Below are 27,241 nucleotides of genomic sequence, written 5' to 3' on the forward strand. Positions count from 1 at the left end.
TCACACAAGATAATCACATTGAATTATTTCCGGGGTGTGGAGGGGGGGCGCCGGATGTACCGTATTTTCCGCACCATAAGCCGCCCTGGGTTATAAGCCGCGCCTTCAATGAACGGCATATTTCAAAACTTTGTCCACCTATAAGCCACCCCGTGTTATAAGCCGCATCTAACTGCGCTAAAGGGAATGTCAAAAAAACAGTCAGATAGGTCAGTCAAACTTTAATAATATATTAAAAACCAGCGTTCTAACAACTCTGTTCACTCCCAAAATGTACGGTAATGTGCAAATGTGCAATCACAAACATAGTAAAATTCAAAATAGTGCAGAGCAATAGCAATGTCACAACACACTAAATAAACATAACGCTCACTTTCTGAAGTTATTCTTCATTCATAAATCCCTCGAATTCTTCTCCTTCGGTGTCCGAATTAAAAAGTTGGGCGAATACGGGATCCAAAATGGCCGGCTCCGTCTCGTCGAAGTCATCAGAGTCAATGTTGCTATTGTTGTCCAGCAGTTCCGTGAATCCTGCCTTCCGGAAAGTTCGGACCACAGTTGAGACCGATATATCCGCCCAGGCATTTACAATCCACTGGCAGATGTTGGCGTATGTCGTCCGGCGCTGTCTCCCTGTCTTAGTGGCGCAGGTCATCTTGTTGCTTCAATTCTCTTGCTGCTGCTCTATTTCCGTGTTCTACTGCGTGTCTTATTGCCTTGAGTTTGAATTCTGCGTTGTACGCGTGTCTCTTAATAGGAGCCATTTTGTGGTCTTTACAGATGTAAACACACAAATGAAATGAAACGTAATATCCGCGCGCTTCTTCTTCTACGGGGGCGGGTGGTTGCTTACAGTAGAAGAAGAAGCGCTTCCTCTTCTATGGGGGCGGGTGCTTACCTTGGCGGTTGCTTACCGTAGAAGAAGAAGCGCTTCCTCTTCTACGGGGAAAAAAGATGGCGGCTGTTTACCGTAGTTGCGAGACCTAAACTTTATGAAAATGAATCTTAATATTAATCCATATATAAAGCGCACCGGGTTATAAGCCGCACTGTCAGCTTTTGAGTAAATTTGTGGTTTTTAGGTGCGGCTAATAGTGCGGAAAATACGGTAAGTGTCAAAAAGACAGCCAAAAGAGTTTGATATGAGAATAAATCTAAAGTTAAAATATAGGGTAGAAATGCACCCATTTGCAGGAAATGTAGTCTTGATTTTCAAAATTTTCTTTCAAGGCTTGCATGTCTACATTAAAACATTCTTCTTCATACTGCATTAATATATGCTACTTTTAAACTTTCATGCAGAGAAGGAAATCACAACTAAATAGATCACTAATTTTTTCAGACGGTGTTGATCTGGACATTTTTGCCTCAACATTTTGATGGTGTGGACGTGTGGCACCGAACGGAGATAAGCGTCTCGACAGACATTACAATATTTGAACAATGATGACGAAAACGGTTTTCTCTGTCGTGTCCGTGTGTCGAAAATTGTTATGCGCTTATTTTTTTATTTGATTTTGTGCGTGGCATAGATTTGCCGTGCGCAGAGGACGTTTGAGCAGGCGCGCACCTTAGCGGCTGCGCTAGCATCACAGCTAACGTTAGCCATGCTGCTACCTCTCTGCTCGGGGAGGACGTATACGTATGTGACGTATGACGTGACAGTATGTGACGTATGACGTGACAGTATGTGACGTATGACGTGACAGTATGTGACGTGTGTAAGAAGGTGTGCTCGCTGTCTGTGAGAGGGAGACATAGGAAAGAGTGAGAAGAGCCTGTCGTGTAATGCCAGCAGCTAAAAGCAACTGCGTGAGATTCCACAGACCTGTGGATGTGTTGAAGGTGTGCTGGAAAATGCGGAACGGAAATTACGGAGCAGCAGAAAAGTGGAATGTATTATTTAAATCTGTGTGTTGGAAAACACGGACCGGAGTTTTTTTTTTAAACTGGATCTGGATCGGCATTTTCCCATGCCTTGCCGATACGCATTTTTTGGCAAATATCGGCGGCCGATCCGATCCAAATATTGGATCGGGACATCCCTATACTCGATATATCGCGGGTTTGTCTCTGTGCGATATAGAAAATGACTATCGTGATATTCGAGTATACGTTCTCACGCAGTTGCTTTTAGCTGCGGGCATTACACTACAGGCCTTTCTCACTCTTTCTACTCTCTCCTTCTCACAGAGACATAAAACAAGCGCACCTTCTTACATACGTCACATACTGTCACGCATGCAACGTCACACGCTCTCGCGGAGCAGACAGATAGCGGCATGGTAACATTAGCCGTGGTGCTAACGGTGCGGTGTGAGTGGTAATATGAGAGAAAGAAGGTGCGAATCTGGTAACAAATGAAGGAAGAATTAATTCCCAAGAAAAACAGCAGGGGGTTCCAGTGTTTCCCACAGGGCAGGCATCTATTTGTGGTGGTGTGGGTGGGGGGTGGCGGCGGCAGCGGCGATGACCAAGAAGAACGCGGAGTTGGAATATAATTACAACACTATGTACATATTTATATACAGATTTGAACAATTAGTTATTCACTGAAATATATTTATTAATTGTGGTTCTTACAAAAAATATATCTTATAAAATATAAAAGCTAAAATGACTCTTAAAGCTCTGCCCTTTTAATTAGTGCATACTAAATAATTTAACTTTAGCCTACTACTACAACCATATTATTTACCAGCAACATAAAGTGAAACAGAGGCAGAGGTGTATGTTTTGTCGTGGTCCTCTCTATAAGGCACATAAGAATATAAATTAAGACCCTTTTCATGAGAAAAGTGCATTTCTGATCTGACCCTGCTTTATTTTTCAGTGTTTGCTGAGTCTCACCTGTTCCCTCCGCCCTAATTTTTCTACTTGCCCGACTTCTCAAAATCTACTTGCCCCAATATTTTTACTTGCCCTGCCTAGGTTTTTTTCTGGCTGTGTAGTGCTCATGGCTTATTCTTACTAAAATCCTTCCCGTTGACTATTTACAACACTACACAGTATTTATTATTATTATTATTATCTATAATTACATTTACCGTATTTTCCGCACTATAAGGCGCACCGGATTATTAGCCGCACCTTCAATGAATGGCATATTTCATAACTTTGTCCACCAATAAGCCGCCCCGGACTATAAGCCGCGCCTACGCTGCGCTAAAGGGAATGTCAAAAAAACAGTCAGATAGGTCAGTCAAACTTTAATAATATATTAAAAACCAGCGTTCTAACAACTCTGTTCACTCCCAAAATGTACGCAAATGTGCAATCACAAACATAGTAAAATTCAAAATAGTGCAGAGCAATAGCAACATAATGTTGCTCGAACGTTAATGTCACAACACACAAAATAAACATAGCGCTCACTTTCTGAAGTTATTCTTCATTCGTAAATCCTTCGTCTTCGGTGTCCGAAGTGAAAAGTTGGGCAAATGTGAGATCCAAAATGGCCGGTTCCGTCTCGTCGAAGTCATCGGAGTCAGTGTCACTGTTATCCAGCAGTTCTGTGAATCCTGCCTTCCGGAAAGCTCGGACCACAGTTGTGACCGAAATATCTGCCCAGGCATTTACGATCCACTGGCAGATGTTGGCGTCGTCTGGCGCTGCCTCCCTGTCTTAGTGAAGGTGTGTTCGCCTTCTGTCATCCATTGTTCCCACGCAGTTAGCAGTCTAGCTTCGAATGCCCTGTTGACACCAATATCTAGCGGCTGGAGGTCTTTTGTCAATCCACCCGGAATGACGGCGAGTATTGAATTAAGCGCGTAAGCGTGTCTCTTAATGTGATGTTATGAGCTAGCAAATATAACAACTACACTACCCAGCATGCAACGATAGTTACGAGCATGCGCGGTAGCCCTGAGAAGCGTTGTATGCTGGCAGTTAGAATGTGGTTATGAGCACGCTGTGAGTAAACGTTGAGAACTCAGTTAACACGCCTCGTCTGCATTATTTATAATTAGACAGACAACACACTTAATAGGAGCCATTTTGGGGTCTTTACATAAACACACAAATGGAAATGAAACGTCACATATCCCAGCATGCACCGCGCGCTTCTTCTTCTTCTTCCGGGGGCGGGTGGTTGCTTACAGTACAAGAAGAAGCGCTTCCTGTTCTATGGGGGCGGGTGCTTACCTTGGCGGTTGCTTGCGTAGAAGAAGAAGCGCTTCCTGCTCTACCGGGAAAAAAGATGGCGGCTGTTTACCGAAGTTGCGAGAACGAAACTTTATGAAAATGAATCTTAATATTTATCCATATATAAAGCGCACCGGGTTAAAAGCCGCACTGTCAGCTTTTGAGTAAATTTGTGGTTTTTAGGTGCGGCTAATGGTGCGGAAAATACGGTAAATGGCATTGCATACATGTAAAATTAAATGCTATTTCACATTATTTGACCAGTAGCAGTTACACCCATCTGAACAGGTCAGCCACCTGTTTAAAGCCCGATCACAGTTGAAATCTTGAAATGAAGGGCCTTTAATGGCCAAAACATTAACCTGGACAACATTTTAACAGCTGGTTGGCTCAGATTTTTATTATTTTCATTGCATTCACATGCTACAGTGGACATTTTAGCTTGAGTATTAATGTTGTATCTGAAGCACCGTCTCCACGTGTGTTTATTGACAACCCGGTTATAACCTGGACACGTTAGCTCGTCGGTATGAAAACAGGTGATTGTTATTACGTCCATCTGCCCCGGACCCCGAGTCAAACAGCGGCTGTGTTAATGAAGCAGCGTCAGGCTGCTCACCGTCAGTGAAACGCTCGGTGAAATCGCGGATTAACGTTAAATATATGACGAGCCGCGAGCGATGCAGCTATAACCTATCTACCATAACCTATATTACCCTCGTATTTTTATCCCGTCCGTCCGTCTTCGTCTTCGTCGTCTTCTTCTTCTGGCCCACCAGGTGAATTAAGTGCTATTGGCGGAGTTACAATGCATAGTAGGCTACCGCCACCTACTGCACCGGAGTTGTAACTACAAGGTACATTCACAGACAGAGTCCCATTGCTTTTATGAGCGGTCGAGCGAGTCAAAAGCCGAAAAATCCATTTGTGGCGGACGTAATTCTTTCGTGGCGGGCCGCCACAAATAAATGAATGTGTGGGAAACACTGGGTTCATCGTCTGGCGGTGGTTTGGCTTCCAGCGGGAATATGTTGAACAGACAACCGTAATATGTCAAGTAGGCGGCAAAAGTGTTGCTACAAAAAGTATCAGCACTTCTAATTTGTAGCATGACTTGAAAGGTCTCCCGCCAGAGAATGAAGAGTGCTTGAAACTCCGCAGGTCAACATCTCCGGCCGGTGCCACACCAACAAAATGCTGAAGCAACCATTTACACATCAACACCGTATGAAAAAAAAATAGTCAACAGAAGGAGATAACATCCGCAGTAACCTACCACATAGCGAAGGACATACACTATTTGGTTTCCTATTATGCAGCTCATTTTTATTTGACACTTATTGAAATATCTTGTGACATCATGCACAAAAGTGCACTTTATTAGTTTTAAACTATTGTAGTGGCGTTCTGTATAAAAAGTGCACTTTAATTTAGTGTTGTTTTGATATGTCATCTTAGTGACATCATGCACAAAAGTGTACTAATAGCTTGTTTTAAAATGTCTCTGACAATCTTGCACTTTCTTTTTTGAAATGACATTGCTTAATAACTGTTTAATAAATACCGTTTTGGTAAATTGACTTACCGTATTTTCCGCACTATAAGGCGCACCGGATTATTAGCCGCACCTTCTATGAATTACATATTTCATAATTTTGTCCACCAATAAGCCGCCCCGGACTATAAGCCGCGCCTATGCTGCGCTAAAGTGAATGTCAAAAAAACGCTGCGCTAAAGTAAATGTCAAAAAAACAGTCAGATAGTTCAGTCAAACTTTAATAATATATTGAAAACCAGCGTTCTAACAACTCTGTCCCAAAATGTACGCAAATGTGCAATCACAAACATAGTAAAATTCAAAATGGTGTAGAGCAATAAATAGCAACATAATGTTGCTCGAACGTTAATGTCACAACACACAAAATAAACATAGCGCTCACCTTCTGAAGTTATTCTTCATTCGTAAATCCTTCGAATTCTTCGTCTTCGGTGTCCGAATTGAAAAGTTGCGCAAGCGTGGGATCCAAAAATGGCCCGGCTCCGCCTCGTCGAAGTCATCGGATTCAGTGTCGCTGTTGTTGTGCAGCAGTTCTGTGAATCCTGCCTTCCGGAAAGCTCGGACCACAGTTGTGACCGAAACTATCTGCCCAGGCATTTACGATCCACTGGCAGATGTTGGCGTATGTCGACCGGCGCTATCTGCCCGTCTTAGTGAAGGTGTGTTCGCCTTCGGAGCTGTGTGAAAAAAGCCACCCGGCCTCTTCGCGTAAACTTCCCTTAACCACTCGCTCATCTTTTCTTCATCCATCCATCCCTTCGAGTTAGCTTTTATGATGACGCCGGCTGGAAAGGTCTCTTTTGGCAAGGTCTTCCTTTTGAATATCACCATGGGTGGAAGTTAGCATGGCAAGCTAGAACCACAGTGAAGGATGACTTCTCATTCCCTGTGGTGCGAATATTCACCGTACGTGCTCCCGTTCCACAGTGCAGTTCACAGGAATATCAGTTGCTGTGAAATACGGTAGTAATCCGTGTGCGGATGGAGAGATTGCGTCTTTTTATGAACCGGATCCTTGTCGCGTAGTAGGAGCCATTTTGTGGTCTTTACAGATGTAAACAGGAAATGAAACGTACGGTGATATCCGCGCGTTTTTTCTTCTTCTTCCGGGGGCGGGTGAAGCGCTTCCTGTTCTATGGGGGCGGGTGCTTTCCTTGGCGGTTGCTTGCGTAGAAGAAGAAGCGCTTCCTGTTCTACCGGGAAAAAAGATGGCGGCTGTTTACCGAAGTTGCGAGACCGAAACTTTATGAAAATGAATCGTAATAAAGCGCACCGGGTTATAAGGCGCACTGTCAGCTTTTGAGAAAAATTGTGGTTTTTAGGTGCGCCTTATAGTGCGGAAAATACGGTAGTTGTGATTTCCCTCTCTGCATGAAAGTTTAAAATGAGCATATATTAATGCAGTATGAAGAACAATGTTTTAATGTAGACACATAGAATCAACATACTGCTGATTAAGTGTTCATTCAAGGCTAAGGCAAAATATCGAGATGTATATCGTGTATTGTGACATGGCCTAAAAATATCGAGATATTAATAAAAGGCCATATCGCCCAGCACTACCTGGAATATGTTTCTTTCATTTTGGACCTCCAGAATCAGAATGTCTTCATCCATTTGTGTCAACAAGGTGAAATTCCGTCAAAACACTTCTGACAACTTATTCAGGTCTGTCCCCGCACATTAGGATGTTTCAACGTGTAAAATACAATCCGCCTTGAACGCGGTGTTTATAACTTTGAAAGTAAACCAGATTATTTATTTTGTTTGTGCGTGATTTCCTTTTCCACGCAGGCAGATTTGACCTAAAGTGATTCGTCATCTTGAGCCGTCTAGCAAATATAGAAGCTCTGCATATATTTAGTGCAGGGATGCCGTACGCAAGGGTTTCGGTGGCGGTGGAAATCGACACATACGCTTCTAGAGGAAATATGGGGTAATCCTGGTGCTTTAGGGCTTTCTGCACCCTGTGTAAATAATACATGTATGGCTTAATGCCAACCATTTAAAAAGCTCTGCAGAGTAATATTAACATTGGTTTCCTCTAGCTTTCTGTAAAATGAAACTTGGCACAGTCTTCTTGAGTCGGATGGCTTCTTTGTGTCTTCATAAAATGATTGTATAATGTTTGCATTTTTTGGAAAGCTTTTGCTAGTTTTTCCTCAACGTTGTTCAACTAGCCTGCGATTAAACTCCGTCTACCCAGTCTTAAAGTTTTTCACTTTTATTGTCAACACCTTAGAATCCTAACCTGAACTTCAAAGAGGTGACATACGAGCTGGATCACCCTGGATTCCTAATCCGGGACAGTAAAGGCCTGCATATAGTGGTGTACGGCATTCAGCGGGGTTTGGGTATGGAAGTCTTTCCTGTTGATCTCATATATCGGCCATGGAAACACGCAGAGGGACAGGTATCAGTACAATAACTTCTCCATTATTGTAATTTTACATTTTGAGTTCATATTATGCTATTTTGTACATTTCTTAATATGGTCAAAAGGTTATTTATAATGTATGTTTTTTTGCCAAGACAAGAGGCAGATATTGTAGCGCTATCCTACCATTTGTTAAATGTTTATTGTTAAACCCCTTTGTTTTTTCCTCCCCCTTAGTTATCATTCATTCAACACTCTCTAATGAGCCCTGAAGTGTTCTGCTTTGCTGACTACCCTTGCCACACGGTAGCCATTGACATCCTAAAAGCCCCACCAGAGGATGACAACAGGGAGATTGCAACATGGTATGGAACAAGTCACTTCTAAACATGTTCTTTCCTCCTTTCTTGGCTAGAAATCCCTTTGCAGGATTAGACAAATTGAGTTATTCTTACAGGAAAAGCCTGGACTTGGTGGAAAGCCTGCTTCGGCTTTCAGAGGTTGGACAGTATGAGCAGGTGAAGCAGCTCTTCAGTTTCCCCATCAAGCATTGCCCAGATATGCTGGTACTGGCACTGCTGCAGATCTCCACCTCCTGGCACACACTGCGCCATGAGCTCATCTCTACCCTGATGCCCATCTTTTTGGGCAACCACCCCAACTCTGCTATTATCCTGCACTATGCCTGGCATGGACAGGTTGGTTTGATGTCATTTTACCACATGCTAGTTATGGTATTGTTAAGGCACATTAATTAGTTTAGGGCTATTCTGTGTAAACCTTATACATATGAACTGGGTGGTTATTTTTTTAGGGACAGTCTCCTTCCATCCGTCAGTTAATTATGCATTCAATGGCCGAATGGTATATGAGAGGTGAACAGTATGACCAGGCCAAGTTGTCTCGCATCCTCGATGTGGCTCAAGACTTGAAGGTGTGTGGAAATATAGCAAACACATTTTTGACTGTCTGTTTATATAGTTAGATTTGTCAGTGTAAACAAAGCTGCCTTGTAGGATTAATTACTTTCTTCAAATTGTAAGATACTATCTGTTAGGTTGCATAAAAGCCACCGTGATTTTGTTTCTCCTGCAGTCTCTATCGATGCTGCTGAATGGTACTCCGTTTGCCTTTGTTATTGACCTTGCTGCACTTGCCTCTCGACGTGAATACCTCAAACTTGACAAATGGCTGACCGACAAAATAAGAGAGCACGGGGTATGTGAGCTTCTGAATGAACCAATACATTTGTATTGTCAATGTTTTAAGCATACATTTTGTTTGCTTTGGATCAGGAACCGTTTATCCAAGCTTGTGTTACATTCCTAAAGAGGCGTTGTCCATCCATTATGGGTGGTCTGGCCCCTGACAAGGACCAGCCGAAAAGCTCTCAGTTGCCTCCAGAGACCTTAGCCACCATGTTGGCCTGTCTTCAGTCTTGTGCTGGGTATGATACTTTGTGGGACAACTGCTTTTTATTTTTGTGGATCCGTGTTTAAAACAACATTCCCTTAAACTGTTTGTTTCACTCATTCCTCAGGAGTGTTTCGCAGGAGGTGTCGGAGACAATCCTGACCATGGTTGCCAACTGCAGCAACGTTATGAATAAAGCCCGGCAGCCACCACCTGGGGTCATGCCGAAGGGTCGGGCCCCAAGCACCAGCAACCTGGATGCCATCTCACCTGTTCAGGTGTCAATCAATTAAAAGTGCACTTTGTACTAGGGCAGCACGATTTTGAGAAAAAAACTTATTTGCATCTTTCCTCTCCAAAATTGCGATTTGCAATTTTTATATTTTATACATAAAACTGCAAAAATAACGAGTGAAGGAAGACATGTTACTTTTAGACTGTCGATTAACATTCTTGTCTTAAGGTGTCACACATTAAAACAATATGCAATAATTTACTATAAAAAAAATGACCTTATGCAGACAGACTCAGAGCTTTTGTCTACATCATGCTCTCAAATTGAAAAAATTACCAATAAACACTATACAGTGTTTATAATGTAATGTAATCAAAATATGTAATAATAATAATGGATGTGTTGGCCGTGAGGTGGCGACTTCCGCCCGAATGCAGCTGGTATAGGCTCCAGCACCACCCGCGGTAGAAAATCAATGGTGTAAATCAGGGGTGCTCACACTTTTTCTGCAGGCGAGCTACTTTTCAATTGATCAAGTCGTGGGGATCTACCTCATTCATATATATAATTTATATTTACTTATTTATGAAATATGTTTTTGTTAACAAGTTAAAGGTGTTTAATGATAATGCAAGCATGTTTAACACATATAGTTAATATTGTTAATACATTAAAGGTGTTTAATGATAATACAAGTATGTTTAATACATATAGTTAATATTGTTAACAAGTTAAAGGTGTTTAAAGATAATGCAATCATGTTTAACACAAATAGTTAATATTGTTAACAACTTAAAGGTGGTTAAAGATGGTTAAAGATAAAACAAGCATGTTTAACACATATAGTTAATATTGTTAACAACTTAAAGGTGGTTAAAGATAATACAAGCATGTTTAACACATATACCGGTAGTTAATATTGTTAACAAGTTAAAGGTGGTTAAAGATAATACAAGCATGTTTAACACATATAAATTCCTTTCTTTCATGAAGACAAGAATATAAGTTGGTGTATTACCTGATTGTGATGACTTGCATTGATTGGAATCAGACAGTGGTGATGATAACGTCCGCATTTTCGAATGAAGGAGAAAAAAAGTCCTCCTTTCTGTCCAATACCACATGAAAGTGGTTGGTTTTTGGCATCTTATTTGTCCAGCTTCCGTACTCCTTTGTATACACTTTACAAGAAATACATTGTCGGCAAACTCCGTAGCTTGCTAGCTTGTGCACGCCAGCTTTCTGAGACTCTTATTTTGGTAGCGCAGGCAGGATGAAGCAGAGCTTTTATTGTGCAACTGTGCAGTCGGTCTTTGGAGTTTTGACGACAGGTACGGCGCCAGAGTCTGTTGAAATAAAGTGTTTCTCGCCTTCCAGTCGGTAATTTTAATGAGCTGGCAGCAGCCAGCGTCCTCTCAGAAGACCCTCGGGTGCCGTGAATGTCAATCAAGTGACGGAAGTGACGTCATAGTGAAGATTTATGATCGCTCATTTTTAGGAGTATTTTTTTAATGCCTGGCTGGTGATCGACTGACACACCCTCCGAGATCGACCGGTAGATCACGATCGACGTAATGAGCACCCCTGGTGTAAATGGTCTCATTTAAAATGGTGTAAACTTATTTCTCATTAATGTAGACTGTAGAATTGATGACCGTTGTACTGTAATTACAAAAAATTTAAATAGACTCATTTCTATAAGAAAAAAAAATTACTTAAATATCGAACCTTTTTAAGTGCATTTTTTTACCCAGTTGGAAAAACGAGATCGGATGTTGTCTTTCTATTTATTGCCATCACATGATCACGGCATTGTCGCTCACTCGTCCGTGTTGATAAGCCAACATTGCCCATCCAATTTGAAGCTGAAGTATTACTACAACGGGACATTTGGCTTTGTAATCATATTTTATCCCCTTATAATTTGCGGTACTTCTTACTGGCAAATCGCGAGTAGAGAAGCTCTCTGGACGTGCTGCGTGCGTGCAAAGCTGGCGCCCCGCTCTCCGCCTCCTGAGACAGAGTGCGAACGACTGAAAAAAGGGCTCACTGTGTTCAGTTAATTTCTACAGTTAAATAAATGCGCTCCGGTGCCGAGCGATGCACAGAGTGAGACATCTTTCTCCCTTTTTGAAAGAAGAGACGAACAAATGCGAGGCGCAACAATTCAGATTGGTGAACATGCCTGTTACTCAAATGCGGGTGACGCCTGAGAGGGAAAAAAAGTGGGGAAAAAACTCAGCCTCTTGCGGTTATTTGCCGCACTAATTAAAACCTTGATGTCTGACGATTAATCGTGCTGCCCTACTTTGTACATAGTTAGCATTATATGCTGACCGCAATGAAATGTAATAGTGGAACCACTTCCTGCCTCATCCGCAATCATCGTCCCTTTCTTTCGCTTTCTTTAGATGGACCCTCTTACTGGTATGGGTTCATTGAACCTGGGTGGCACAGCCACTTCCCACACTCAGAGCATGCAGGGTTTCCCCACCTCCCTAAGTTCAGCTTTCAGTAATCCCCAATCTCCAGCAAAGGCATTTCCACCACTGTCTAACACCAATCCAAGCACACCATTCGGGGGCATTGGCAGCTTGTCCTCGCAGCTTCCTGGTATGGACTCTGGTACTATGCTTTTTTTAATATCTTACACTAATATCAGCCAGGCGGAAGTCAGGAGGAAAATTAGTTTTTGTTACAATGGCAGGGTGGCAGTGAAACAAAACATCCAATGTTTCTTCCAGGTCCCTTGAGCTCAGGCATCGGCTCTGGTATTGGTTCTAGTCTAGGAATGCCAGCAGTAAGCACTGATCCATTCGGCACCAGGAAGATGAGCACACCGAGCCTGAACCCACCTACCTTCCAGCAGAGTAAGATGAAGGCCTGTAAGTGGTGGTGGTAGTGGTGTGACTGTGAGCCTGCCCTGCGCTGCTCAGCACTGTATTTCCTCTGCAATAGTTATGATTATTGCTAGTGTTGAAAACATATCTTTCAAATAACTATTGTGCCCTTAACAACTATTTTTTACCATATCAGAAGTTGGTTTTCATTAGACGTACATTTCTCTTCCTTCTCTGAAATGTTATTCAACATCACATTTGTAGAGGAAATACAGGCCAGTCTTCCATTCCTTGTCTGCTAAAGCTGACAGCCCCACTTTATAATCTTTTTAATTTATATATTATTTATTTTAAGCATTTTCAACTCATTGTCTATTTTCAGTGAATAATTAATTTGGCTCATGCTTTGCGCACATTACCGTAAGTTATTGCCTTCCTCTGAACGGGTTTGTTAAATGATATCGTCTTTTTTTTTTTTTTTTTTACCAGCTGATCTTTCTCAGGTTTGGCCTGAAGCAAACCAGCACTTTAGTAAGGAGATAGATGATGAAGCCAACAGTTACTTCCAGCGTATCTACAACCACCCACCTCACCCGACTATGTCTGTGGATGAGGTGAGTAGCATTATGTGTTTGTTGTTGGTTGTAAATCAAACCCGATAGATAGTACCTCCATTTGGTTAAAACCACATATTGATTCAGCGGAACTGAAGGAGCAATGAAAACTATGGGGAGCCATTGTCTACTTCCAGGTTCTGGAGATGCTGCAGAGGTTCAAAGATTCAACAATCAAGCGGGAGCGCGAGGTGTTCAATTGTATGCTTCGGAACTTGTTTGAGGAGTACCGTTTCTTCCCCCAATACCCAGACAAAGAGCTGCACATCACGGCCTGTCTGTTTGGTGGCATCATTGAAAAGGGTCTGGTCACATACATGGCCCTCGGTCTGGCACTCAGATATGTTCTTGAAGCCTTAAGAAAACCTTATGGATCAAAAATGTATTACTTTGGGATTGCAGCCCTAGACCGCTTCAAAAACAGGTATTTGATTTTGTGTGTTTGGTATTCATTCAGCAGCTTTCACGCTTGTGTATGGATAACATTGACTTATCTACTTTAAGGTTGAAGGACTACCCTCAGTATTGTCAACATCTTGCTTCAATTACACATTTTTTGCAATTTCCCCACCATTTACAAGAGGTAACTAGGTTTCCCTAATTTATCTTCAAACATTTTTGGAGTTGCTCTTTTGCACCCAGCATTGTCTGCAGGGAGAGAATACTGACAGATAAATTAAATCCTCCACTCTGCTTCTTCCAATATCCTGTGTGTGCAGTATATTGAGTATGGCCAACAGTCACGAGACCCTCCGGTGAAGATGCAAGGCTCCATCACCACCCCTGGCAGTTTAGCACTGGCCCAAGTTCAAGCCCAGTCACAGCAGCCCAGTATCCCTAAAGCGCCACCGCCAGGACAGACGAGCACCCTAGTCACCACCACCACCACGACGACGACGGTCGCCAAGACAACTACCATCACAAGACCTACACCCAGCGGTTTCAAGAAGGATGTGCCTGTTAGTTTGACTAATTTCTGACTCAACATCGATCTGCTTGTCAACATTCACAAATGGATGGCTTGTGCAACCTTTATCAACTTATTGTTGGTATAGTAAAGTTCATGTCTTTTGTACTTGCAGCCTTCCATTAACACTACAAATATTGATACGCTGCTGGTGGCCACTGACCAAACGGAAAGGATTGTAGAACCTCCAGAGAATGTCCAGGAGAAGATTGCTTTTATCTTCAATAACCTTTCTCAGTCAAACATGACACAAAAGGTAAACGTAATTGATAAAACATACCTGTTGTAACAGATTCCACATACAGAAAAGCTGACCCCAGTGTCTGCTTCAATAGGTTGAGGAGTTAAAGGAGACTGTAAAAGAAGAGTTCATGCCATGGGTGTCTCAATACCTGGTGATGAAACGGGTCAGCATTGAACCCAATTTTCACAGTTTGTACTCCAACTTTCTGGACACACTCAAAAATCCAGAGTTTGTGAAAATGGTTCTCACGGAGACTTACAGGAATATCAAGGTGAGGTGAACTCTTCCCACGATTTATGTTTGGTAAGCGCTTATTTTTTCTGTTTGCCGCCTATTATAAAAGTTGCTTTTTCCCTTTTGTGGTTTATTTTAGGTTTTGTTGACATCTGACAAAGCTGCTGCCAATTTCTCCGATCGCTCACTGCTAAAGAACCTGGGCCATTGGCTGGGCATGATTACACTGGCTAAAAACAAGCCTATTCTCTACACAGTAAGATGATTTCTTTTCTGTGTGAAAATGTTCAGTTGGTCTTGCTGACACACTTGTCTTTTTTTCAGGATTTGGAAATAAAATCTTTGCTTCTGGAAGCCTATGTGAAGGGCCAGCAGGAGCTACTGTACGTGGTTCCTTTTGTAGCCAAAGTTCTGGAGTCTAGCTTGCGAAGCATGGTGAGCAACATTGATTTTTATGATATTGTTATACCTGGAAGTACAGTATACATGCCCATTTCTTCCACTTACTCATGTTATTCTGATTGTGTAGGTTTTCAGGCCCCAGAACCCTTGGACCATGGCTATTATGAATGTTCTTGCTGAGCTACATCAAGAACATGACCTCAAGGTAATGATCTGTTAATGTTACACCGCAAATAATTGGGGGGGGGGATTGACGCCTCTGAATGTGTGGAAACTCCCTGGCTGTTTCGACACTGAACCGATACTGTTTGTGTTTCATAACGTCGCCATTTGCTTGATTTGGAAAAAAAATGTTCTCCCCTCCTTAAACGAATCATTGTGGGGACGGCGTGGCGAAGTTGGTAGAGTGGCCGTGCCAGCAATCGGAGGGTTGCAGGTTACTGGGGTTCAATCCCCACCTTCTACCATCCTAGTCACGTCCGTTGTGTCCTTGGGCAAGACACTTCACCCCTTGCTCCTGATGGCTGCTGGTTAGCACCTTGCATGGCAGCTCCCGCCATCAGTGTGTGTGTGTGTGTAAATGGATGAATGTGGAAATACTGTCAAAGCCCTTTGAGTACCTTGAAGGTAGAAAAGCACTATACAAGTATAACCCATTTATTATGCACTTCTGGTCAGTTAGCAAAATGGTAAAAAGGAAAAAAAGAACATTTACCTTATTTGACAATACACGCTCAAAATGAGTTACATCTTAGTTTCATTTCTATTGAGGAAGGCGACAAAAAAATTATGTCATACGCGGCACGCCACTCCTCCGACTTTAATTTAGTACAACCGGTCTCTTGTGATCCAAAAGAACCGCATCCTGACAAACAGGTTTGCACTTCAAAGTCAAACGGCACAGCAGCTGCATCGGTCACATGTTGTTTTTTCCCTAAAGTGAGACAAACATCAAGGGATATAGTTTAACTCCTTGCGTTTCATAATGTATTGACGCTTCAGTATCGCTTAACCCATCACTACTTTTAACCTAATACTGAATTGAAACCATTTCTGATATAGAAACATGACAGTTTAATGTTATCGGAGAACCCTGAAGAATGGGGGCCACTTTGCTCACTTTTATTTGGTCTCTTTGCAGCTGAACCTCAAATTTGAGATTGAAGTGCTGTGTAAGAACTTGTCTCTGGACATCAATGACCTGAAGCCAGGAAACCTGTTGAAGGACAAGGAGAAGCTTAAGAGTCTTGACGAGCAGTTGTCCGCACCAAAGAAAGAGGCAAAGCCTCCAGATGAAATGCTCCCCGTTACTTCATCAGGTAAATCAATGTATATTTATATTGCTTTTTGTTATATTTAAACATGTAATTCAGTTTCTCATAACAAACTTGAATTACAAGTGTTTTTTCCCCTTGTGATTTTAATCAAAAATAACCTTTTGTGACCGACAGGAGACTTTGTTCCATTTGCAGCTCCACCCTCAACTCCATCTGCCACCACCACCACTTGCACAACCACAGGACCCCCGACCCCACAGTTCAGTTACCATGACATCAATGTGTATGCCTTGGCAGGCCTGGCACCACACATTAATATCAACGCGAACGTAAGTATTGGCGAGTTCACATACAGTATTCAGTGTTTCCCACAGGACAGGCATCTATTTGTGGTGGTGGGGGCGGGGGGGGGGGGGGCGGCAGCGGCGATGACCAAGAAGAACGCGGAGTTGGAATATAATTACAACATTTTATGTACATATTTATATACAGATTTGAACAATTAGTGATTCACTGAAATATATTTATTAATTGTGGTTCTTACAAAAAATATATCTTATAAAATATAAAAGCTAAAATGTCTCTTAAAGCTCTGCACCTTTAATTAGTGCATACTAAATAATTTAACTTTAGCCTACTACTACAACCATATTATTTACCAGCAACATGAAGTGAAACAGAGGCAGAGGTGTCCTGCCACAGTCAGTCAACCTCCTCCTCCTCTTGCTGCTGAACAGGTCGCACCTGTGGTCCGGACTGTAGGCCTACCTCCTCTCCAAGTCGAGCCCTTTTCGGCCGTTGAAAATATTTTTCTATACTCATCTGTGTGAAGGAGTGAACATCCAACATTAGAATTTATTACTAACGAGCAGAACCGCTCTATGTACAGTGCCGTCTAACCTTAAGCAGCAGCAGCTCAACACATGCAGGGTTCAACGTTAAGGTTTTTTTCTACTTGCCCGACTTCTCAAATCTACTTGCCCCAATATTTTTACTTGTCCTGCCTAGGTTTTTTTCTGGCTGTGTAGTGCTCATGGCTTATATCTTACTAAAATCCTTCCCGTTGACTATTTACAACACTACACAGTATTTATTATTATTATTATTATTATTATTATCTATAATTACATTTAAATGGCATTGCATACATGTAAAATTAAATGCTATTTCACATTATTTGACCAGTAGCAGTTACACCCATCTGAACAGGTCAGCCACCTGTTTAAATCCCGATCACAGTTGAAATCTTGAAATGAAGGGCCTTTAATGGCCAAAACATTAACCTGGACAACATTTTAACAGCTGGTTGGCTCAGATTTTATTCTTTTCATTGCATTCACATGCTGCAGTGGACAGTGGACAATTTAGCTTCAGTCCATGTGTGTTTATTGACAACAGGGTTATAACCTGGACACGTTAGCTCGTCGGTATGAAAACAGGTGACTGTTATTACGTGCGTCTTCCCCGGACCCCGAGTCAAACAGCGGCAGTGTTAATGAAGCAGCGTCAGGCTGCTCACCATCAGTGAAACGCTCGATGAAATCGCGGATTAACGTTAAATATATGACGAGCCGCGAGCGATGCAGCTATAACCTATCTACCTATAACTTATATTACCCTCGTATTTTGATCCGGTCGGTCCGTTCTTCTTTTACTTCGTCGTTGTCGTCTTCTTCGTCTTCTTCTTCTTCTTCTTCTTTTGGCCCACCAGGTGAATTAAGTGCTATTGGCGGAGTTACAATGCATAGTAGGCTAACGCCACCTACTGCACCGGAGTTGTAACTACAAGCAACATTCACAGACAGAGTCCCATTGCTTTTATGAGCAGTCGAGTGAGTCAAAAGCCGAAAAATCAATTTGTGGCGGACGTAATTCTTTCGTGGCGGGCCGCCACAAATAAATGAATGTGTGGGAAACACTGGTATTATACAGTATATTTGAATGGTCCGCTACAAGCCTCTTTATCATATAGTTCATGGTTCTACTTTTATTTCTCTTTAGATCCCTCTACTACAAGCTCATCCTCAGTTGAAGCAGTGTGTAAGGCAGTCAGTTGAACGGGCTGTCCAGGAGCTGGTGCACCCTGTGGTTGACCGCTCTATCAAAATTGCAATGACAACATGCGAGCAAATCATCAGGAAGGACTTTGCCCTGGATTCAGAGGAGTCCCGCATGCGTGTGGCGGCCCACCACATGATGAGGAACCTGACTGCTGGTATGGCCATGATTACATGCAGAGAGCCTCTGCTTGTGAGCATTGCTGCTAATCTCAAAAACAGTTTTGCTGCTGCACTGAGGGTAAGATGACTTCAGCTGCTACTTGATCACTAAACTACACAATACCATCCTATTGACAATATGCTACTATATTTTAGGCACCTACTCCCCAACAAAGGGATATGATGGAGGAGGCTGCAGCGAGGGTTGCTCAGGAGAACTGTGAACTGGCATGCTGCTTTATTCAGAAAACAGCTGTGGAGAAGGCCGGCCCTGAAATGGACAAAAGGCTTGCCACTGTGAGGATTGTGCATTTGTATATTGTTACATTATGTGTGGCCTGTACAAAATCATGAACTGTTTGGACCCAAAAAGATGACAAATGTCTGGCCACTAACAAGTCATGCATTGTTTTGTAATATGTAGCTGTCTCTTTTCTCTTTAAGGAATTTGAGCTCAGAAAGCATGCACGCCAAGAAGGACGCCGTTACTGTGACCCAGTTGTTTTGACTTACCAGGCTGAACGTATGCCTGAGCAGATAAGACTCAAGGTAAAGGTGTTTCCACGGGACTCATTGCTATCAGTGAATATATGCAGTACATTGTGGGAAAAGTTAGTATTTGGCTAAAAACTAGGGATCACTTGGTACCACTTATTCATGTCCGATACAACCATATTATACATCTACCACTACAAATTAGTATACTTGTGGTAATAGATTTGTATGCATGCACTTTGCTAAATTGTAGACATTGGAAAAAACACCATGCTTATTACTATGCAGCAAAAAATCTGAAGTGCTTAATGAAATTGCCCACAACATGATCCAAGTAATGCAATAGGAGGGTTGCATATCCGTTTTTTCTTCTTCGCGGCTAAATTGACACGATGGTCAAGCAGCTTGAGCGTATAATTAAAACAAGTGAGAGTGAGTGTAGAGTTTGATTAGAGAATGCCATATTTCTGTTTTTTTTGGGTGTTCCAGTCGTTTAAATAGAGAGATAATAAATAGCGTTCCTAGAGTCCCGAAAGAAGTGGTTCATAAAGGTAGTAAAGTCAGGAAAAAACTAAAGTGCGTCGAAGGAAATGGCTCTTAAAAATATATATCATCACTTTCATCGTCATGTGGAATACAATCGGACCGCTTGTGTCTGCAGCAATCACTTTGTAAAATGTTTGAACATTTGATTTGTTTGAGAAACTTCCTGTGATGAAATCGAGTTTATTCTCTACTATATTAGTAGTGTTTGATAGCAGAACTTAACGCAAAGAAATGACTAGAGATTGCATTAGTTTGTTCTTTTGTGGTTGCAATGCCTAAATATAACTACAAAGACCTGCGTGTGCAAGTAAACTAACATGTTAAGTCTTAGTAATAAATGTTGTGATTGTTGGTCCAATGCACTGTATTTTTGTTGTCGATTTTCATACCAGAAACTAAACGCTTAGAACTTTGTCATTGCACAAGTACAACATCATTTGTTTTAGTTGTTGTTGTGTAAGAAAGCAATGCACAAATAACTCCAACGTTGTCTTTCACTGATTGTTTAAATTGTGGACCTCTCAGTTGTAAAGACATGATGTGCCTGCAATCTTTTCTTTAAATACCGTGTCAAGTGAAGTGATGTAGCAGTAGCCTATTGATGGTGAAAAATGGTTGAAATCTTTAAAAAAAAATCCAATCCATCCCATTGTAAAGTTATTTTAAACATATTTTCATGATCTCTTTTATATTTGCTTCTAAACCATTCAAAATATGCCTCAATGTGCACTGATTTAGGTAAATAAACAGTAGCCTAATGGGGTTTAGACCATCGCCTGAAACCCAACAACTCACCTATATGTTTGTTCCTGCATATTTAAAGTCTTCATGCATTTAGCTTTTAAAAGCATATTTGATTGGTCACAAGACACAGCACAATTTAAAAATTCAAAATAGAAGTGGATAAAGAGAAAGTTTGTGCAAAAATCTAATTTGAGCATTAAAACAAAAAGATTAAAAGACAGTAAAATAATATTGTACAGTGAGAAACTTCACAATAAAGTGATGACTGTAGGCATTTAAGTGAGCAAGTTTTAGTGGACACTTTAGTTTGCAACTACCGGTACACTATAATGTGAAATATAAAGAAATATTCTGCTTGTTAATTTTCAGGTGGGAGGAGTAGACCCCAAGCAACTCGCTGTGTATGAGGAATTTGCAAGGAACGTTCCAGGTTTCCTACCAAGTAATGATCTTTCTCAGCCAACTGGTTTCCTGGCGCAGCCAATGAAAGTGAGTTTTTCTTTTCCTCGTTGTCATGTCAGGAAACAGTGGAATAATGTATGATTTTTCCTGTCTGCAAATGTGTTTTACAGCAACAAGCGTGGGCTACAGATGATGTTGCACAAATCTACGATAAGTGCATGGCTGACTTGGAGCAGCACCTTCACGCCATCCCTCCTGCTCTGTCTCTAAACCCACTGACCCAAGCCTTGCGCAGTTTGCTAGAGGCTGTGGCCTTGGCGAGGAACTCCAGAGATGGCATTGCAGCACTTGGGCTGCTACAGAAGGTAGGATTTTATTCTTCTTTTTTTTTTTAATCCCTTGGTAGGATAGACATGTTTTCCAAGTTGTGGGCCAGATGCTATGTTTTCTCTATTTCCCCAGGCTGTGGAAGGTCTTCTGGATGCCACTAGCGGGGCTGATAATGACTTGCTTCTCCGGTACAGGGAATGTCACCTGCTGGTTCTCAAAGCCCTACAGGACGGACGTGCTTACGGGCCACAGTGGTGCAATAAACAAATCACCAGGTGTGTACAGATTCATTTGAATGAATGATCCTCTGGCGTCAGTGCCTTATTTCGTTATTTCAGGGTGCATATCAAGATGGTTTTATTTAAAATTCCTGGACATGTAATCTGTAAAAAATGTCAAGGCAACACTGATTTGTTGTACAGGGTAACATACCTGCCAACTACTACGGTTTTCCCGTAATTAGTACGGTTTTCATCAACCTATTCCGGGTTACGGTTGCAGTGATAAAAAATACGGTTTTTCATTAATTAAATTTTTTTTTTTTTTTTTAAGTTTTATTCACGAAATTGCGTAACGACAATCGACACTGCTTCCCGTAACTTCCTATCGAGCCATTCCGAATGCCATGCGCGAGGCTATTTATAGCACCGCTGCCAAGCACGAGGACATTGTTTCCAAACGAGCGAACGATCATGGAATCAGCCGGAGAAAGATCGCATACGAGTCTTAAACCGAAAAGAAAACTGCAGTCATTCCGTGAAGAATATTCAAAAGCCTATCCGGGAATAATTATCCGTTCCAAAAAGGGTGAAAACTACGCGAATTGCACCTTGTGCAGACAAGATTTTTCGATCGGACACGGAGTAATTAGCGATGTAAAAGACCACCTTGGGACAAAAAAACACAAGTCTAATGCCGTTGCTAGCGATACAAGTGGAAAACTTTCAACGTTTTTCGTCGCCCAAACAGATTCTTTGGATGTGATATATGCCGAAGTTTTATTTACGGAGGCAATAATTGAGCAAACAAAAAGGTAATGACACCAATGTTATCTATTGGAATTGTTTAGTACTGTTAAAAGTGTTTATACTATTTATGCTTTCAAGTCCAAGTTGAAGAAATCTTGTTAAATGTTGACAGCATCCATCCATCCATCCATTTTCTACCGCTTATTCCCATAACTACCAAAATACAGAATTATGTCCTTAATATTTTTGCAGTGCTATTTCTGTTGAAAAGTTAAAATGATTACATTAGAGATGTGATGTGCCACTTTTCAAGTGTCTGATGGCTTAAATTAATTTTCATTAATTTTTCATATTTTGAATTATTTTGAAAGGCTTACAAAAAAACTACATTTGAATTGTAATTCCATGCTATTGACAGGACTATTAATTTTAATGAAGTTAGCTTACCATGTTTACAGTATGATAATTGTGATAGAAATGTGAATTTTAGGCACAGAATATGTTTTACAATTGAACAAGGCAGTAGATTATACAAGCTTGGACAGAAAGTTAATAATGACACCATTTTTTTTTTAATGGAATTGTTTAGTACTGTTTTACCATTTGTTTACTATAAAAAGTGTTTATACTGTTTATACTTTTAATTAACAAATTGAAGTCTTGTGAAAGGTTGACAGGATAACTGGCATTAACTGTCAAAATAATTTCAAACTATTGAAGTTAGCTTACAGAATAAACATGTCAATCAACCCATATGATTTTTGCTGTAATATTTTTGTTTTGAAAAGTCACTGTGACTGATAGAAAAGTGATGGTTTTAGCAACATTTTAACCTGTCTGAATGCTAATAATCATTTTGCGTCGGGGGGCCAAGGAACCCCCCACCAGGACTTTGTCCTGGACCTACCGGGGCCTGCGGCCCCTGGACCCTGGCTACTAGGTTTTTCTGATTTCAAAAGTTGGCAGGTATGGGGTAGTACAAATGGGTCATATTTGTTTTCCGTTTTTGATTAACAGGTGCCTCATTGAGTGCCGGGACGAGTACAAGTACAACGTGGAAGCGGTGGAGCTTCTGATCCGAAACCATCTTGTGAATATGCCACAGTATGATCTGCACCTTGCTCAGGTACTCACAACCTGCCTTAGCATTGACTATCCTGAATAACCTGTCCTAACATATTAACACTTAAACACATTCCGTTGTTTTCTTGCAGTCGATGGAGAATGGACTGCATTACATGGCAGTTGCATTTGCTATGCAGTTAGTGAAGCTGTTGCTGGTGGACGAGCGCAGTGTTAGCCATGTCACAGAAGCTGACCTCTTCCACACAATCGAGACCTTAATGAGGACTTGTGCACACTCCAGAGCCACTGCACCTGAAGGGTACATACAGTGCTGAAGATGCAAAAATATTTGGTTTAGTTGTGCACTTTTGATGATTTATGTGGTTTGCTCTTCATCTAGTCTATCCCAGCTGATGGATGTCGTACGCTCCAACTATGAGGCCATGATTGACCGGGCCCACGGTGGACCTAACTTTATGATGCACTCTGGGATTTCCCAAGCTTCCGAGTATGATGATCCCCCAGGCCTGAGAGAGAAGGCGGAATATCTCCTGAGGGAGTGGGTCAACCTGTACCACTCAGCTGCTGCCGGCAGGGATAGCACCAAAGCCTTTTCCGCATTTGTCGGCCAGGTAGTCATCCAAAGTTATTACCTTTTTATCGCGACATCTATCAATCTCGTGTCTTGCTCATTCCCAATTCCAGATGCACCAGCAAGGTATTTTGAAGACAGACGACTTGATCACGCGGTTCTTTCGTCTGTGCACTGAAATGTGTGTGGAGATCAGCTATCGGGCACAGGCTGAACAGCAGCACAACCCAGCAGCAAGTGCAGCCATCATCAGAGCAAAGTGCTACCACAACCTGGATGCCTTTGTTCGACTCATAGCCCTGCTTGTCAAGCACTCTGGAGAAGCCTCCAACACCGTGACAAAAATCAACCTCCTCAACAAGGTACAACATTGTCCTGACAACACAAGTTGGATTTAAAACCCACTGATAGTCACCTGCTCTACCTTCTGCCAATAGGTGCTGGGTATCGTTGTTGGGGTGTTGATCCAGGACCACGATGTTCGCCAGACAGAATTCCAGCAGCTGCCCTACCACCGCATTTTCATCATGCTGCTATTAGAGCTCAACGCTCCAGAGCATGTCCTGGAGACCATCAACTTCCAGACGCTCACTGCTTTCTGGTGAGACAGGCAACTGACTTATCAGAAGACTCCCCCCTTGCCTAAACCTAACCAAATGTTCCCTTTTTCCTCCAGCAATACTTTCCACATCCTGAGACCCACCAAGGCCCCTGGCTTTGTGTACGCGTGGCTTGAACTCATCTCCCATCGCATCTTCATCGCACGCATGCTTGCGCACACACCGCAGCAGAAGGTTTGCATTCAGTGTTTGGAAGGCACATTAAAAAGTTCTACATATTTTAACGGTTTGTCAGTTCATTAAATTGTAATTGATTGCTGTCTTCAGGGTTGGCCCATGTATGCACAGTTGCTTATTGATCTCTTCAAGTACCTGGCACCTTTCCTGAGGAATGTAGAGCTCAACAAACCTATGCAAATCCTCTACAAGGTACTTTTTCAATCTAAACTATTATTTCTCCCTTTTGATTAAGATATCTACTATATTAACGCCCTGATTGCAAATGATCCCTACTGCTGTCATTAGGCTCCTTGCACAGTCAACTTTCATCATGTCCCGTCTTCTTAATGATCTGTTGCAGGGCACATTACGAGTACTACTGGTCCTGCTGCACGACTTCCCCGAGTTCTTGTGTGATTATCATTATGGGTTCTGTGACGTGATCCCTCCCAACTGCATTCAGCTTCGCAATCTCATCCTGAGTGCCTTTCCACGCAACATGAGGCTCCCTGACCCTTTCACGCCCAATCTCAAGGTTGAAACTCCTGCTCACACACGCAATATGGACTTTTTAACAGTGTATGCAAATATAGGGTCCTTCAAACATGGTCTTAAGTCAGTGGTTCTCAACTTATTTGGCTGTGGGACCCGCCATCACCCCTAAATGACAAGTGGCAATCCAAATAGCGGAAATGTTTCAACTTAATTTTCTCTCATATAGCATTATATTTCAGCTCATAATTAAAAGACAGTGTGCCAGCACAAAGCATATTTATTGAACAGTTAAAAACATTTTCTTTTTAATCACAAACTCAATATTAACAAAAAAGGTCTATTCTGCATCTACTGGAGTTTGGTCTCTATTCGCAAGCTCAGCAGACAGATAACACATTTTCAATAAAGAATCCAGTTGAATTCAACTATAGAATTCACTGCAAAACTGAACATACTAGGGATGTAAAGATATCAGAATCTATCGTTACAATATTAATGCCACGGTCTGATATTATTGTGGTCTATGTCCAAAAAAAAATCTTAAAAGCTATAGTGTGAAATAAAATGAAGTGGCAGGGATGTTTAGGATGAACACACTTACTTGAGCATAATGCTAAAATGTAAAAATTATAATATCGGACTGCCGATATTATCGGCCAATAAATGCTTTAAAATGTAATATCGGAAATGATCGGTATCGGTTTCAAAAAGTAAAATGTATGACTTTTTAAAACGCCGCTGTGTACACGGATGTAGGGAGACGTACAGAGCGCCAATAAACCTTAAAGGCACTGCCTTTGCGTGACGGCCCAGTCACATAATATCTACGGCTTTTTTGCATTAGTGAATGCCCAGCATACTTGGTCAACAGCCATAAAGGTCACACTGAGGGTGGCCGTATAAACAACTTACAAATATGCGCCACACTGTGAACCCTCACCAAACAAGAATGACAAACACATTTTGGGAGAACATCCGCACCGTAACACAACATAAACACAACAGAACAAATACCCAGAACCCCTTGCAGCACTAACTCCCCCCGCCCACCTCAACCTCTTAATGCTCTCTCAGAGAGAGTATGTCCCAAATTCCAAGCTGCTGTTTTGAGGCATGTTAAAAAAAAAAAAGATTCACTTTGTGACTTCAATAATAAATATGGCAGTGCCATGTTGGCATTTTTTTCCATAACTTGAGTTGATTTATTTTGGAAAACCTTGTTACATTGTTTAATGCATCCAGCGGGGCATCACAACAAAATTAGGCATAATGTGTAAATTCCACGACTGTATATATCGGTATCGGTTGATATCGGAATCGGTAATTAAGAGTTGGACAATATCGGATATCGGCAAAAAAGCCATTATCTGACATCTCAACTAAAATGTTTTAATTATCCTACAAACATGTATTTTTAAGTGCAAAGAATTGTGCAGGAACATCCACTGTTTCAAGCAAATATTAAAAAAACTTAGTTGAGTGTCGTTAAAATGACAATGTAACCATCAGTGTAAAACAATGTTCACTTTAGTGTCTTTCAACTTTTTCTTTCTGAGCAGCAGTGTCCTCTACAGTGGACCATGTTCATAACAGTCTGGAATATGCCGTTTCTTAGAAAAGTTAACCAACAATATAACTTAATGTAAACTAAGGTTTATTTGTGTGTTTATGAGCAACGTAATAAAAAAAAAATTATGGATAGTTTGATGAAATATCCTAAAACAATTCCTCTCATCTACTACGAACACACTTGACTTCCTGCTTACGGCATTCCACGCCCCCACCTTGCCGGTCCTGCGCTACGCAGAGAATATATTGTGAAGACTTTGAAATTGAAATACCGCATTATCTGCAATACCGTGACACCCCTAGAACATACAGAAATAAAGCATGTCAATGATATCTTACATCAAATGCTAAATATTTCCCTCATGAAGGAAATGCATTTCAACAAATGCACTAGCTTGATGCCAATTTACAGTAAAAATACCATATACATGTGGCGATTTTAGATGCTGATTTTGAATATCTCCAAATGTATTTATTAAACAGAAAACTAAGATGTACAGTCCACTTAAACAGCCGATCAATAAATACTTAAAGGCAAACACTTTAGGGATGTCCCGATCCGATATTTGGATCGGATCGGCTGCCGATATTTGCCAAAAATTGCGTATCAGCAAGGCATGGGAAAATGCCGATCCAGATCCAATTTTAAAAAAAAACTCCGGTCCGTGTTTTCCAACGCACCGATTTAAATAATACATTCCACTTTTCTGCTGCTCCGTCATTTCCGTTCCGC

The 27,241-nt window shown here is 41.5% G+C and overlaps 1 protein-coding gene across 14 annotated transcripts in view; it reads left to right on the forward strand.

The window, feature by feature from the left end:
* cnot1 (CCR4-NOT transcription complex, subunit 1) overlaps positions 1-27,241 on the forward strand; it is a 64,024-nt gene that overhangs the window by 20,860 nt on the left and 15,923 nt on the right. For 3 of the 14 annotated variants that reach the window (XM_061924586.1, XM_061924590.1, XM_061924592.1), the window contains exons 11-44: positions 7,944-8,114; positions 8,316-8,443; positions 8,536-8,776; positions 8,893-9,012; positions 9,174-9,296; positions 9,374-9,525; positions 9,619-9,769; positions 12,138-12,351; positions 12,471-12,596; positions 13,056-13,180; positions 13,318-13,604; positions 13,685-13,763; positions 13,900-14,139; positions 14,263-14,403; positions 14,483-14,662; positions 14,765-14,881; positions 14,950-15,060; positions 15,155-15,232; positions 16,169-16,346; positions 16,500-16,633; positions 18,306-18,602; positions 18,680-18,820; positions 18,968-19,072; positions 20,678-20,797; positions 20,881-21,075; positions 21,173-21,315; positions 23,026-23,134; positions 23,223-23,392; positions 23,474-23,705; positions 23,779-24,027; positions 24,103-24,266; positions 24,342-24,459; positions 24,553-24,654; positions 24,806-24,979. In XM_061924586.1, coding sequence (XP_061780570.1) covers positions 7,944-8,114; positions 8,316-8,443; positions 8,536-8,776; positions 8,893-9,012; positions 9,174-9,296; positions 9,374-9,525; positions 9,619-9,769; positions 12,138-12,351; positions 12,471-12,596; positions 13,056-13,180; positions 13,318-13,604; positions 13,685-13,763; positions 13,900-14,139; positions 14,263-14,403; positions 14,483-14,662; positions 14,765-14,881; positions 14,950-15,060; positions 15,155-15,232; positions 16,169-16,346; positions 16,500-16,633; positions 18,306-18,602; positions 18,680-18,820; positions 18,968-19,072; positions 20,678-20,797; positions 20,881-21,075; positions 21,173-21,315; positions 23,026-23,134; positions 23,223-23,392; positions 23,474-23,705; positions 23,779-24,027; positions 24,103-24,266; positions 24,342-24,459; positions 24,553-24,654; positions 24,806-24,979 — 5,415 coding nt within the window. Of the gene's footprint in view, positions 1-7,943; positions 8,115-8,315; positions 8,444-8,535; positions 8,777-8,892; positions 9,013-9,173; positions 9,297-9,373; positions 9,526-9,618; positions 9,770-12,137; positions 12,352-12,470; positions 12,612-13,055; positions 13,181-13,317; positions 13,605-13,684; positions 13,764-13,889; positions 14,140-14,262; positions 14,404-14,482; positions 14,663-14,764; positions 14,882-14,949; positions 15,061-15,154; positions 15,233-16,168; positions 16,347-16,478; positions 16,634-18,305; positions 18,603-18,679; positions 18,821-18,967; positions 19,073-20,677; positions 20,798-20,880; positions 21,076-21,172; positions 21,316-23,025; positions 23,135-23,222; positions 23,393-23,473; positions 23,706-23,778; positions 24,028-24,102; positions 24,267-24,341; positions 24,460-24,552; positions 24,655-24,805; positions 24,980-27,241 lie in introns of all 14 variants that reach the window. The other 11 variants (XM_061924585.1, XM_061924588.1, XM_072911909.1 and 8 more) reach the window with 8 other exon arrangements.

Source organism: Nerophis lumbriciformis, linkage group LG29 (genome assembly GCF_033978685.3).
Source record: "Nerophis lumbriciformis linkage group LG29, RoL_Nlum_v2.1, whole genome shotgun sequence".
NCBI lineage: Eukaryota > Metazoa > Chordata > Actinopteri > Syngnathiformes > Syngnathidae > Nerophis > Nerophis lumbriciformis.